This window comes from Camelina sativa, chromosome 4 (genome assembly GCF_030686135.1).
Source record: "Camelina sativa cultivar CO46 ecotype springtype chromosome 4, ASM3068613v1".
Taxonomy (NCBI): Eukaryota; Viridiplantae; Streptophyta; class Magnoliopsida; order Brassicales; family Brassicaceae; genus Camelina; species Camelina sativa.
In genome coordinates, this window is record NC_141883.1 from 19863578 (window position 1) to 19878281 (window position 14704).

Genomic DNA, 14704 nt, shown 5'->3' on the forward strand with positions numbered 1-14704 from the left:
AAGGTGGACAGCGATGTAGCTGATTATAATATAATGACACTTAACATTAAATTTGGTCTATTACATTGTTCTTTAATTCCAGTTTCCAAACATCAAATCACACCAATATTTTTTTTAATCAGTTTACAGGTTGCGTGTTTGTGTAGTAAGCGAAGATCGCATATCGACAATGGCAGATTTATCGGCACCAAGCTTCAATGCCTCTTTACTAGCTCTAATGAACCGTGATGTAGCTCCTTTGACGTATTCGTGAGCTTGTTTGACAGTCATCTTCTTCCCTACTTCGTCCGGGAAGCTACTGAGGAAGTGGTCACCGTTGAGAACAGCTGCAAGCTGAACCACTTCACCTTGAAATTCAGAAAGCGCTGCGTCTTCTTTAGGCTCAGTGGCTCTTATGGGTGCAACGTCAGGAAGAGTCATGGGGCAATCGGTTCGAGGAGTGGTTAAGTGAGAAACAACGTCTTCGAAAGTAGCAGCCCATGCATCTCTATGTGTTAAGAAATTGGAAGAGAGGTTGAAGAGTTTTTTTATGGTCGCTGGTATTGACGAATGTTCGTACTCTGAGCTCTCTGTTGGTCCTTTGGCCTCACTCACCACTTCAATCAAAGACATAATAATATGAGATTGTTATTAAACTATATCATAAAACTAAATTAATCAAATGGGATCAGATGATGGTTGAAAACACGAGTCACGCGACGACGCCGACATATTACAATATTACATCTTTAAATGGAATCAGGGGCGGACCCACGTTGGTTGGGGGTGGTGCAACTGCACCAGATGAAATATAAATATGCTTTGGTTTTACCTTAAACTTATTAATAAAAGTGGTGTAGTGGTAATGAATGCACCACATAATTTTAGAGGTCAAGGGTTCAAATTCTCTTTAAAACAACTTTTTTGCTCTTCTTGCACCTGATCAAAGCTTTGGCTAGATCCGCCACTGAATGGAATAGTAAACATATTCAATTATTTTCTCCACCACAATTAATGGATTCAATCTTATAGTTGTCACAAATCCTATCCATGTGATTTGTTTTTTTGCAGACTTAAATTTTGTAACAAATGTTTAGAAGACTGTCGGAAATAATAGTAGAAAGTGGAACCACATGAGAAACAAATGACTTTCTTATTTGGGTTTGAGAAATAAATAGTTTTCTCAAATTAACTAATGGCTTTAATTAATTCATACGTGAAGAAAAACTATAGTATGTAAAAAAAAAAATTAACATAGTAAATATCATTAACGGTTACACTACACATATATGCAATAGGCATAAATTACTTCCTATAAACTACGTCTGGACATAAAAACCGTACCCGAATACACAACCCGGAACCCAACCCGAAAAACCGATTTGGGTTGGGTATGGGTTTGTCTATAAAACTCTATTGGGTTCTATTTTCTAATACCCGTGGGTTTGGGTTAGGGTCGGGTAATATCCGATACATGTTTAGGTACCCATTAAACCCGAACATATTTCTAATATTTATCATTAATATAATGTTATTATCCCAAAATTATGATTATAATTTTGAATATTTTATTTAGTTTTATACCTAAATATCAAAAATAATCAAAATATCTAAAATATTTTGTCGCATAAATCAAAATTTAACTAAATTTATTTAAATTTAATTAATTTTAATTATATTTTTTCGGGTACCCGGTAGTTCGGGTACTAATCGGGTTTTAAAATTTGTAACCCAAACTGATCCGAACCCGATAATACCCAAACTGAACCGAACCCATATATCTAAAAATACCCAATGGGTTCTATTTTTCTAAACCCGTTTATCCGAACCCGAATGGGTAATATCCAAACCCGAACGGGTTACCCAAATGCCTAGCCCTACTATAAACGTTATAAAACTTGTTTTCCCCTTTGTTAACAGTTTCAAATCTATTTAAATCATGTTCAAAATCGTATATTTTTAATAATAATGATAATAATCTTGACCAAAAAAGTTATACCCAAAAAAAGCAATGAACACTAACAAATTTATAAAACTATCAAAGAGAAAACATAAATTAATAATAATAAAAAGGAAAAGAGAACTAACCGGTTCCTTTTTTAATCCAAGGCGAAACCATGATAGTAGGAACCCGAACACCTAACCGGTCGAATTTAAAGAAACCAGGAGCCGGTCCAGTATTCCCATCCGGGTTTGGTATATCGACATAAGGAGTCTTGACATGATCATAGAACCCACCATGCTCATCATAAGTTATGACTAGGAGCGTCTGGTTCCACTGTGGACTCGACCTAAGTGACTCGTACACTTCCTTAACCAGCTTTTGACCATTAGCCACATCATGCGACGGGTGATCGTCATTGGCCGGTAGACCCTTGAGATCGAAATACCTCGGTTCAATTACGGTTAAGCTCGGTAACTTCCCATTCGCTGCGTCTCTCTTGAATTTCAGATCGTACTGATGCAAATTGAAAATGTACTTTAGCTGTCGGAGATTACGGTAGAATAACGTGGTCGGAATATTCTGAAAGTATATTCCGAAGTCAATGTCGTTGCTATGGAGCGAATCGAATATAGTCTTTTGTGGATACCTGAAAAATCAAATTATAATACATAAATTGGTTTACAATAATGATTATATAAGAAAAATGGTAATTTATGTTACTTTACGTAAAACAATATTTTTAAAAAGTCCAAAATTAGAGATTATTGCTAATTTAGTTACTAAGATATTTGAAGAAAGAGTTTGATAATGTACCCTTGAGCAAGTTGTTTCTTGACATGACTTGTTGAACCATGTGAGGTAGCCGAATAAACAAATAACCGGTTCGGTTGAGTCGGACCAGGAATCGAAGAAAACCAACGGTCAAACACAGCAAATTCTTTAACCAGTTCAGCGTAAACCGGTACAGATTCAGGCCTAAAGCCTTTCATCACAGTCTCCGACAAGTTCCCCGGCATGGAGAGCGCTTGCTCGACGAAACCCATCATCGACGGGATCTGACCCGACCCGGAACCGGATCCGAAAACCTGTTGCTCAACAGCTTCAAACGAATGACCCGGATCCGGATCCACGAACTCAGCGTCACTAGAGAAACATATGGTTTGTGTAGAGTTCGGAACCGGGTTGCATTCTTGACCCGTTACACCGTTTATCGTCGGGTTAACTGATTTCTTCATCCATCCCAAGAGGTGGTCGAAAGATCGATTCTCTAAGACTAGAACGACGACGGTTTTGATTGGTGATTCCCATTGATGAGATCCTTGGGTTGGTATGAGAAGACAATAGAGTGTGAGTAAGTGTGAGAAAGTTAAAGAAAATCTTGAAACTGATGATGGTTTCATTTCATTGAATGGGTTTAGGCTTTTGTTTTGTGAAGGATTTGATTCTGTGGTTTTGTTTTGCCTTTAAAGATTGGTTTCTTGAATGAACATAAAAGACAGTGGTGGAGATAATTGTCTTGTCTCTTTGAAAAAAAAAAAAAAGGAGAAAAGTGAAAGGAAAAAAACAAAAGAATTATAAAGGTTTTGGGTAAATGTGAAGTGTAGAGAGCATGAAGCAAGAAAAGCTATGGTGGATAGTTACTGCTTTTTATATTTGTTGTCCACTACTACTGGCTTTGATGTTAGGTGGGCTCGATTTGTAAAAGAAGATTCTGTTCTCACTGCAAAAAAATAACTTAAAACTCGAGATTTTAGATTTACTCGGTCAGTTTGTCCAAAAAAAATGATTTACTCGGTCAATGAAATTCCGAAATATAGGCTGATTTTATTATTTGTAGCTAAACTTTGGAAATACATATGCACGTGAAGACATGGCTTTGAGAAAACCACTGGGTTTGATGTTGTTTTCTTGTAGATGTTTTACAAGTGGATTCCTAGAGTTCTAAATAGTTTACTAGTTGTGAGATATTGACAAATGATATATTATAACTTTTAATTATCTATTTTGGATCTAGTTACAATCTATACAAATTTCTATAATGGAATGATCTGATGTGATAAGCTAATTTAGGACTATTGTATAAATTCTCTGCACCGAGAGTCTTGAGAGAATGAGAATGTAGTTTAAATTTTTGAATACAGTATGTCTTACCAATAAAGGAGTCATCATTATGCTAGGTACTTTTGTCTAATGTGTCCATTAAAGAAAATAAATAATTTAAAGCATTCCTAAATCTATCAAAAATTTAACAAAATTAAAATTTGGGAGTTAAGTTACTAGTAGTGCTTTTCTCATACCAAAATAAAATGTTTGTGCTTTTACATACCCAAAAAAAAAGTTTAGCGGTTTAAAAATCTCAGCACTTATGTGCTAGATGGTCGTATTGTTATTTTGTGACATTAGAAGATGTTTAAGGGAACACCTACATTTCTTTGCTCTTATGATCTTATGATTCTTATCTAATTACAAGAGCGAAAAGTGTGTTCCTTCGGAGACATCCGATAAAAAACAAGAGCGAAAAGTGTACGAATAAAGGATGTGAACCAAAAAGATAAAACTAACAAGAAGAAAGATACAAGGGAATGAAATTGAAACCAATCGCCCACAAGTTTGCCATTGAGCTTGCCAGTAGTGTGAAGTGTTAACGGCTCATAACAATCAACTAGATTTGGTCGTGTGAACTGTACACATTCATATCATGTTAATATATGGTCATAAGCTTCTAAGTTTTGCTTTTAACCAAAGTATAATTTATCTCTCTGACTCATCACAGTTTCCCGAATGGGAGAGGAAGTATAGGTCTGTGACTCGGTGCAAGACCGCAAAGTAGATTGGAAGATATTCAAGAGATTAAGAAAGTTAAAAATCCATCTTGGCAACAAGCAACAAAAATGATTAGTAGTTTATTGTAAAAAAATAGGAAACTTCAATTGAAGGTACATTAGGTTTTTTGTTGTTGTTGCTACTTACTATATGATATCTATTTTCATCGGGATTAACGATACTAGAATTGGACTCGTGCTAGAGCAGGGTAGAAATTGCTTTTGTTTATTTTGTAATTTTTATTTAAAACATCATATATATATGATTGTTTTATTTGTTTTAATAGTTTTCTTCTCTTTTTGGATGAAACACTATGACATGAAATCATATGCTTAATATAATTTATGGAAAAACATATATATTGTTAGATATATTCTAATAGATTTAGATTTTGACCCGCGGTATACCGCGGGCTAAGTTATTTGATAAAAAAAATTGTTTACCAATTTTATTTGATTTGTTTAGTGTTTAAAAATTATATATTGTATTTTTTTGTTAATTCTATGACTTAACCCACATTATACCACATATTATTTTTTATGTTATAGTATTAATTTAATTAGATATGTCTATTAACCTAATATTCATATTGTTAACGAAATATTGATATTTTACCCGTGTAGCACCAAATTAATGACATTTTAAATTTATATTAATATCTACTCAAACACATCATGCCTTATATCCCGTCGCGTGATATTTTAACTCGTGGTACACCATAGAATAAATTTCGTAAAAGTCTATTCCGAATAAGATTTCGGAAATCACGATTAAGTGTGATTAATTACCAAGATTTTATTTCTTTTTAGGCCTAATAATATATTTTTATGTCTAATAGTATATATGATATAATAATACATGAAATAATAAAGATTTTATTTTTGTAAATTGTATTACCAATTTATATCTATAACTTTTTTTTTGTAATTATTCTATATTTAATCTATAATCTATTTTATAATGAATCTATAAATATTATATAGTCTTAAAAACAAAGTTGTGTACTTCCATAATATTATATAGCGGATTGTTTTAAACAAAAAAAATTGTAGATTGTGTGTATAAAAACACAGCCGACGTCGTTTTCGTAAAATGTTATATTGGGCCGAATCGAGAAAACAGTACTGAATTGGATCCTAAGTCAGCCCATTTCGATTTTAACCGGCGGCACATTAACTGTCACAATAGTCACGGACTCACGTGCCATATGCTTCGAAAACAACGTATCCCGCACGTGACATTGGCACCGGCCGTTTCTTTTTTACACACCGCACGAGGAAGTTTCGGCATCTTCAAAACGAAACAAAAACTCTCAAAACCATTTCGTCTCTCTAACTTCTGTGTTATTTATTTCTATATCTCTGTCTCTTCTCTATCTCTCTAGTGGGAGAAAAGTATGGCGGATTGGGGACCTGTAGTGATCGCTGTGATACTGTTCGTGCTTCTGACACCGGGACTTCTCTTTCAGATTCCGGGGAGAGGTCGTGTCGTCGAATTCGGGAATATGCAGACTAGTGGTGCGTCCATTCTCGTCCACACCATTATTTTCTTCGGTCTCATCACCATCTTCACCATCGCCATTCGTCTCCACATTTACACCGGTTAATTCGTAATTTCTTCCGGACCCGGTTGGTTTGGTTCATAGTTATGTTTTTCCATTTTTAAATTGCTTCCTATCTTTTTTTGTATTTGTTTATATATTTTGTTTCTGTGTCTGATGTTAAAGTTAACATGTGAAAGTCTGAGTACTTCAATATGAATATATGATGCATTAAGTTATCTCCAAAATATCTGTTCTGTTTGGCTTTGATTTTTGTGGCTCTGTTTGGTTTCTGGTTAAACTTGGTTGGTTTTGGGTTAGTGATTTTGTTTGATAATGATGCGTTGATTAAATTGCATGAGGTTGTTTAGAATCCGGTTTAGTTCATTGGGTTCCGAATCAAAATTTGGGATCAATTTACTAACTAACCCGGTTATGTTACTCATTTATGCATATCTGAGTTCTTTTGGTTGGATTTGGTTAAATTGCCAAAGAAATAATATTATTAGGCGTGTAAAAAGGTTTGTGAGAAGAAATGTGTAAAAAGGGTTGTGAGAACGATGGGCTTTTTAAAATTTAAGATTTTAATGGGCCAAGATATGACCCATCTGGAAGAAGTGATTTCGTCTGTTATTATGAGCCGGTTCTATCGTATTAGATCCTCATGTGATGTGATTGAACGTTGAAGTACACAGTTACGCACACCTGTAAAGATGTCTCTCGCTGCGTTACGATGTAAACTCACAAGTGTGTCAGTCCCGTTAATGCGTGTAAGTAAAGCGCGTCGACACCATTCGAGCACACACAAATGTTTCCTTCCATTAGCTCATTGTAAATTGCAGTGTGTGGCATTAAACAATGTTTCTACTTTTTCCAAGAAACGTTATTGAGAACCAAGATAAAATGTAATTTAAAAAAACATGTAATTTCAACAAAATTAAAAATTCATCCCACAATTACTTAAAAAAAAAAAGAAAAAAATGAAAAAAGTTGATTTTGGATAGAACGAAAGACGTTATATTCGATGTGTTCTCTCTCTCATCTTTACTTTTATTGACTTTTTAAATTTTATTTTTATGTTTGATGTAAAAAGTAGGAATATAAAAAAAAAAAGAAAAGGACATATATTTTCTTCAACCCTACAAAGACAACACATAAACAAGTGTAGAGAGAGGAGAGAGCTTCTTCTTCTTCATCATCATCTTCCGGATCACTGGGCACCCACTCTCCAAGCCTTCTTCTTGTAAGTTTCTCCCTCCCTCCCACCCAATTACTCTGTTTCTTCTTGGTTCCACATTCGTCAAGACAAAACAGAGATTTAGGGTTTAAAGATCGATCTCGTTTGATTTCAAAACTCACTGTCTCTTTGATTACAACAAACATACATAAAAGAATCAAACATGCAAATCAGAATTATGATGAAGAAGCGATTAACTTTATAAAGGAATCAAATTTGGGGAGAAAAGGTAATGGAATTGAGTTGCATTGTCGAAAAATCAAAAGCAGATCATGTTTTTTTTTTAATTAATTGATTTCAATTTTGATTTGTAACCCTAACTCCCTAAGCAAAGGAAACAAGATGGGGAGCACGGTGATATTGAGCTCAGATGATGAAGATTCAGATATCAGTGAATCTGAAATGGATGAGTATGGAGACAAAATGTACTTGAATCTAAAAGGTGGGAAGCTTAAAGTGAAACTCTCTCCTCAAGCTTTTCTTTGTCCTTACTGTCCAACCAAGAAGAAACCGAGTTTCCAGTACAAAGATCTACTTCAGCATGCTTCTGGAGTTGGTAATAGCAATTCTGAGAAAAAAAGTGCCAAGGAGAAAGCAAGCCACCTTGCTCTTGTCAAGTACCTTCAACAAGATCTTGCTGATTCAGCTTCAGATGCAGCAGAGCCTTCCGCTAAGCGCCAGAAAAACGGAAATGCTATTCAAGATTGTGACCATGACGAGAAGCTCGTGTGTCCTTGGAAAGGTACATACTTTGTTAGCTTATTATCTTAAGATATGAGAATTGGAGTAGTGGAGTTTTATTGAATATGCATCCAAAGGTTCTTGCTTTATCCTTAAAGATTGAATTGCAATGTCGGTTTCTTGAATATGTCTCGAAAGGTTATTACTTTGTCCTAAAGAATTGAACTGCAATGTGGCTGAAACAGGTATTGTGGTTAATATACCAACTACAAAGGGAGTGGATGGTCGATCTGCGGGTGAGAGTGGATCAAAGCTTAGGGATGAGTACATTCAACGAGGGTTTAATCCGACTAGAGTTCGTCCTTTATGGAGTCACTGGGGACATTCAGGAACAGCAATAGTTGAGTTTAACAAAGATTGGAATGGACTTCACAATGCTCTTTTGTTTGACAAGGCTTATCGAGTAGACGGTCATGGTAAAAAGGACTGGTTGAAAAAAGGCTGTCCAAAATCAGGTCTTTACGCGTGGATTGCTCGAGCTGATGATTATAACGGTAATAATATCATCGGAGAAAACTTGAGGAAGACGGGTGATCTCAAAACTATAGCTGAGCTAACGGAAGAAGAGGCGAGGAAACAGCAAAGACTTGTGCAGAATCTGACACAACTTGTGGAAGAAAAGAAAAAAGACATGAAGGAGATGGAGGAGCTGTGTAAAGTGAAGTCAAAGGAACTTAATCAGTTGATGGAAGAGAAGGAAAAGAATGAAGAAAAGCATTACCGAGAGCTGAATGCTATGCAAGAGAGAACATTTAGTCACGTTCAAAAGATAGTTGATGATCATGCGAAGAAGAAGATGCTGCTGGAGTCCGAGAAGAAGAAGCTCGAAATCAGAGGTATTGAGTTGGCAAAGCGCGAAGTGCACAATGTAGCTGAGAGAATGAAATTGACTGAAGATCTTGAACAGGTTTTATGTTTACTTACTCGCTATATCTCTCTTTTACAAATATTTGTAGGCTTAAATTCAAGAAATGTTTCATTTTTCTTATCAGAATGCATCTAAGAATAGTTCTCTTGAACTAGCAACCATGGAACAACAAAAGGCTGACGAGGATGTTAAAAAATTGGCAGATGATCAGAGAGTTAGTAACTTTCGTCTTCTTTTCTCTAAATGGTTTGGCTTGTAATCATGATTATTGAGAAACACCATGTGTTGATGTGTACTTAACAGAGGCAAAAGGAGGAGCTTCATGAGAAAATCATAAGACTAGAAAGACAAAGAGATCAGAAACAAGCAGTTGAGCTAGAGGTTGAGCAGTTGAAAGGACAGCTTAATGTGATGAAGCACATGGGATCAGATGGCGATGCTGAAATTGTGCAAAAGGTGGAAACCATCTATAAAGATTTAAATGAGAAGTTAGAAGAACTCTCAGACCTCGATAAACTTAACCAAACTCTTATCCTAAGAGAGCGCAGAACCAATGATGAGCTTCAAGAAGCTCGTAAAGAATTGGTAAACGTATGTATCATAGTATTGTTCTTTTGGATCATATAGAATAGCTCTGACAAAGCTTGAAAATTTTGCCTAAATCTTGGTTTATTTGTTTCATTGTCATTTGTAGATTATGAGAGAATGGAAAACAAATATCGGTGTCAAGAGAATGGGAGAGCTCGTGACGAAACCATTCATGGATGCAATGCAGCAAAAGTATTGTCAGCAAGATGTTGAAGACCGAGCAGTTGATGTTCTCCAACTTTGGGAAGGCTATCTCAAAGATCCAGATTGGCAACCATACAAGCGGGTTAAGCTTGAAAATCAAGAAACAGAAGTGGTAAGACTTCCTTCTCGACTAGGGTTTGGTGTTTTGGTTTCTGTTGAATCTCTCTGAAAGATTTGTGTTGTGAATTGGGTATAGGAAGTGATTGATGAGACAGATGAAAAGCTGAAGGAGCTGAAGGAAGATTTGGGAGATGGTCCATACAATGCGGTAACGCAAGCTTTGTTGGAGATAAACGAGTATAACCCGAGTGGAAGGTATATTACATCAGAGCTATGGAACATAAAAGAAGATAGGAAGGCTACACTTGAAGAAGGTGTCACCTGTTTACTTGATCAATGGGAAAAAGCGAAACGCAAGCGCGGAATGGCCTGAAGGTTTTAAACCTATTTGATTAGTTACTTGAACAAAAAGTATGGTTCTTTTGGCCAATATTTTACGCTCATGTTCGGATTTCGATTGTTGTTTTGCAGCTGCAAGAAGACGGACAGGGAACTGAATAAAAAGCTATTGCGGTATGTAGCTGCAGAGAAATGTGTTTGGTTCGATGGAACTGTGATGGGTTCTATTTGTTTTTCTTCTTAGAATTCAGTGAAATAATGGACACAGCTTTGATGTCTTGCATGATGTTTCATTGTAACATTTGTATGAGTTTGACCTCTGTAGTTTGGACAATCGAGTAATAAAATGTAACATATCTATATATAATAGCAAACCTACTTTTAGGGTGGAAATTGTTGTTTTTATTATCTCATTAGATTTGTTAATAATCTGAAAAGTTGCAATATTTTGATTCAATAATTGTGTTTTTTTACTTCCAGCTTTCAATGTTTGCACTAATTGGTTTTTCTATTTTTTTTTTTCACATTTTTTTTGTTTTACACCTTTTTGTTTATATATATAGATTGTTTCACATCTCTAATTTTTAAAATTTTTTGAGTATTATTTTCTTTCGATTTATTAATCAACATTGATTCACTCATCTTTGTTAAAATTTAGATTATTTTATTTATTGATTCCTTCATCTAACTTTTGTTTGGTGTCGTTTTCCATTTATACATGCATCAATCATCTCTTCCAAGTATTAATTTAGGTAATTGATTATGATTTCTAAATTTTCATAGATTTATATGTTTATAAATTATATTAAACCCACTTTTAGGGGCCAATTTAAATATAACGGATGAGATTGTTTTTATTATTTCATGTAACTATTTAGATTTGTTAATGATCTCAAAAGTTGCAATATTTTGATCCAAAAATTGTGTTTCTTCGTCGTACTCCCAGCTTTCAATGTTCGCACTTGTTAGTTTTCACACTTTTTTTTTTCACACCTTTTATATATATATATATATATATATATATATATATTTATGGAACACATAATTTAGCATGCAATCTATAGTCATGACTCCTTAGCTTCAAATTTGTGAACTTTAGTCTAATGTCATATAGTGCTTTAACACTATATGAACTATTTAAGAATTTTATTTTATTCAGATAATATGATTATCTCTAGAAAAAGTAAATTCACTTTAAGAAATTGTCACTAAGTTTTGAAGCTTTGAACTCACTTGCCTTGATCACCAACCAATATTATTATTTATAACCAAGTTTGAGATTTTCTCTTTTTCTAATTGTCTATGTGGGATACAACTTTAGTTGCTTTTTTCTTGACGGGTAATTTTCAGTGACTTTAAATGAGTATTTGGATTTGTATAATCCTCTAAAATATTTTTTAGGGCAATATACTTAGTTTTTCCATTCAAATGATCAAGGGGGTTACATAGTTTAAGGATTCATCCCAACCAAGACTCTGTACAACAAAATTTAAAACATTAAACAGAGAATGAGATAAAATGATAAGATACTAGCTTCCACGGAAGATCCATAACTCGGAGACAAAAGTGATAAGGCACATTGCCACAAACGAGAAGATGGTGAGTCGAAACCTCATCCACGAGCAAGTCGGGTAGATGGTGAATAGTCTTAGTTGATTGACATTTTGACATAAAAAAAGAGTATCCAAAACCTCAAATATTACTGACATTAGACATATTACTTCTTCTACAATAGATAGTATAAAGGTTAGGATTCGCGGCTGGAAAACAGGAGACCAAAGTACGGTTTCTTACATGAAGGAGGGTAGGAACCATAATGTTCTCTCCATGATGGAAGATGGCTGCGACAACAGTTTCAGCATAATTCTCTATATATTCAAATAGAGTTTTTAGTGTTTATGTGGCAAGTCCACAAATTTTCTCAGTTTATTGAAATCTACTATCACATTTTCCAAATAGATTATTGCTGATCCTTATTCTTTTTAAACAAATTGTCCAACACATTTAAATATCATCTAATATCTAGAGTTACCGAATTTTTATAAATCAATTTCTCTATTATTAAAATTTTTATGTTTCCAAAATCTTCTATGTTAATTGCACATTAGATAAGTTGTTAAAATATAAACCATTCAATTTTATATGAATTAAACATTTGCATATTCTCTTTTAACATTTTTTTAAAGTTTTTCATGTTTATGTGACAAGTTCAATTATTTTATATTTTGCTTGTTTAACTCTACTATCACATTTATCCTTATTTTCTTTTAAACCAATTATCAAACACATTCAAATATCTTCTAATAATCTAGAATTACCAAAAAAATATTATATATACTAGAAAAATCATCACTTGACCAAAAGTCCCCAAGATGCAGATCAATTAACCAACCTCAAACGAGGATCTTTAGCTACTTAATGAGATGTCCAACGTTTAATACGTTTTCTTACGATTATTTAAAATTTTCTTGTCTATCAAGAAACCTCAAAAGTCCCTAAGATGTGTACTTCGTAAGTTACCAACCATTCGCAATGAATTTGAAGATTTAGCTCGGTGCATTGGTATGAGATTCTAGCATTGTGTTATAGTGTGATCTGTGTGATCTCCATCAGTGAAAGGTTTGATCTTTTGATGTGTTCATGTTTCAATCGTTTAGAGGGTAACACGATGCTGAGATTGGAGATTAAGCATAAACAGCAAATCTTCTTTCTTGAATGTGTTTTTAGTCTATCCCTTCTTCTGTTATGCGTTTGTGTTCTCGTTGGCTCTAAATTTCTTGTTTTTAGTCTCTCCCTTTTTGTGTTCTGCGTTTTTGGTGTTCGTTGGCTCTTAAGTTCTCGTTTTTCATCTCTCCCTTTTTGTGTTTTCTGCGTTTTTACAATGTGGAGAAGAAGAAGAGTTGGGGTTTATAGCGGTTTATATTCTCTACGCACTGTTCATCGTTAAAGATACTAATGTGAGGCTTCTTCTGATACCAATCTCACTTATCTAAACTGTTTACAGGGTTTTGAGTAGTTCTGTAATGGCCTTGAGACACACTCTATCCCGCAGATCCTTGTTCAATGCTCGCTGCTACCAACCATCTTGTAGCGGCTCTTTTCTTCATCAGAGATCTTTTACCAGCTCGATGATTGTCTCTCAGCATCTCAGAAGCTCTTCTTCACATTTGTCTCTGTGTGATCCTTTTGGTGTCTATATCATCGCTCTATGTCGACTTCACATGTTCCAGGCTCAGATGAGAACGGCGATGTGAATGATGTTGCTGGAGCTACTATAGATTCGGCGGTGGTCCGGTGGAACATGTGGGTTCACAGACCACTACAGTCATCAAAGTTTCTGACACTACTATTGATTCTTTGGTCCATTTCGATGGTTCACAGACCACTACAGTCATCAAAGTTTCTGACAATAAGTGACAATGTGCATTCGTTCACAGGCTTGAACTGGTAAGAAATCCCAAAAGGCACTCTTGTTTTGGAGGTTGTGTTGGGATGACTTTCTTGTTACTGGATAAAGACGGTCTTGAAATGTTGTGTGACTTGTCTTTTTGTCATAGCCAAACTTGACCATCTGTTATTTTAAATCATCTATGTATATTGTGTTTTCATAAAATTTGTTGTGTGGTTTCAGGTGGGCATCCGTTGTTCTTACAACCCTTTTGATTCGAGGATTAAGAGTTCCGCTCATGATTCACAACGAAAAATGGAGATTAAGCCAACTGGTACTGAAACATCTTGCAACCTAAGTCTTGTGTAAAGACAGCTCAGATTCTATTTATAGCTATTAGGTAATGCATAAACCTAAATCTGTTTGTGCTACATACATATTCAGTTAGCTTTTATTATATCCTGTCACCATCATTTTATAATACTGTCTGATCCTGCAGATGCTAGCAATGGCAGAGATGAAGGATCAGGTACCACAACTCTGTTTCTTTAAAAGTACTGCAACATTACAATTCCATAAATTTTCAGACCAATTGAAATATATGTCACTGACCTGACTTCATGCATATCCGTAAGATATTGTTTACAGTAACAGAGAAAAATGTCTCTGCTCTCAGTACATAGTTCTAAAGAGGCTATAGAAGTCTAAAAGATTCATATGGATATAATAAAAGTCTTCAGATTCTGGTTGTTATGTTCCAGTGAAAGACGATAAGTTGAGCATTTTTTGGAAAGAAGTTGAGTTTGTATGGAGTGTTTCATTGCTGACACTCTCGAGCATCCTTGTGGTGCGTTTATTCATACAGTTTGACAAAGAAATATGGGAAAACAAGAGTGAACAAAAAAAGCTAAAAAGTACTCTTAAGGATGTTACGATCTCTCACATCTATTATTCAGTATAAACCAAGCAGTTCATCATAATATCCTAAATAC

General features: G+C 34.7%; 3 protein-coding genes across 5 annotated transcripts; 2 read left to right on the forward strand and 1 right to left on the reverse strand.

The window, feature by feature from the left end:
* Positions 1-20: 20 nt before the first annotated feature.
* Positions 21-3836, reverse strand: LOC104780675 (non-specific phospholipase C6). The gene is made up of 3 exons (XM_010505197.3): positions 2738-3836; positions 2068-2570; positions 21-596 (listed from the first exon to the last, which is right to left on the reverse strand). Exons 1-3 carry the CDS (start codon positions 3322-3324, stop codon positions 124-126), a joined length of 1563 nt encoding a protein of 520 aa, XP_010503499.1. The 5' UTR covers positions 3325-3836; the 3' UTR covers positions 21-123.
* Positions 3837-6025: 2189 nt separating this feature from the next.
* Positions 6026-6535, forward strand: LOC104780677 (uncharacterized). The gene has a single exon (XM_010505198.3). It carries the CDS (start codon positions 6144-6146, stop codon positions 6351-6353), a length of 210 nt encoding a protein of 69 aa, XP_010503500.1. The 5' UTR covers positions 6026-6143; the 3' UTR covers positions 6354-6535.
* Positions 6536-7172: 637 nt separating this feature from the next.
* Positions 7173-10717, forward strand: LOC104780678 (protein INVOLVED IN DE NOVO 2). Of its 3 annotated transcripts, none has more exons than XM_010505199.3 (8): positions 7173-7530; positions 7854-8266; positions 8451-9172; positions 9258-9347; positions 9437-9724; positions 9828-10037; positions 10122-10360; positions 10457-10717. In XM_010505199.3, exons 1-7 carry the CDS (start codon positions 7364-7366, stop codon positions 10356-10358), a joined length of 2127 nt encoding a protein of 708 aa, XP_010503501.2. In that variant the 5' UTR covers positions 7173-7363; the 3' UTR covers positions 10359-10360; positions 10457-10717. The 3 variants fall into 3 exon arrangements, with proteins under 3 accessions (XP_010503501.2, XP_019100218.2, XP_010503502.2); XM_019244673.2 differs by having other exon boundaries at positions 7280-7530; positions 7859-8266; XM_010505200.3 differs by having other exon boundaries at positions 7437-7753; positions 7859-8266.
* Positions 10718-14704: the final 3987 nt, after the last annotated feature.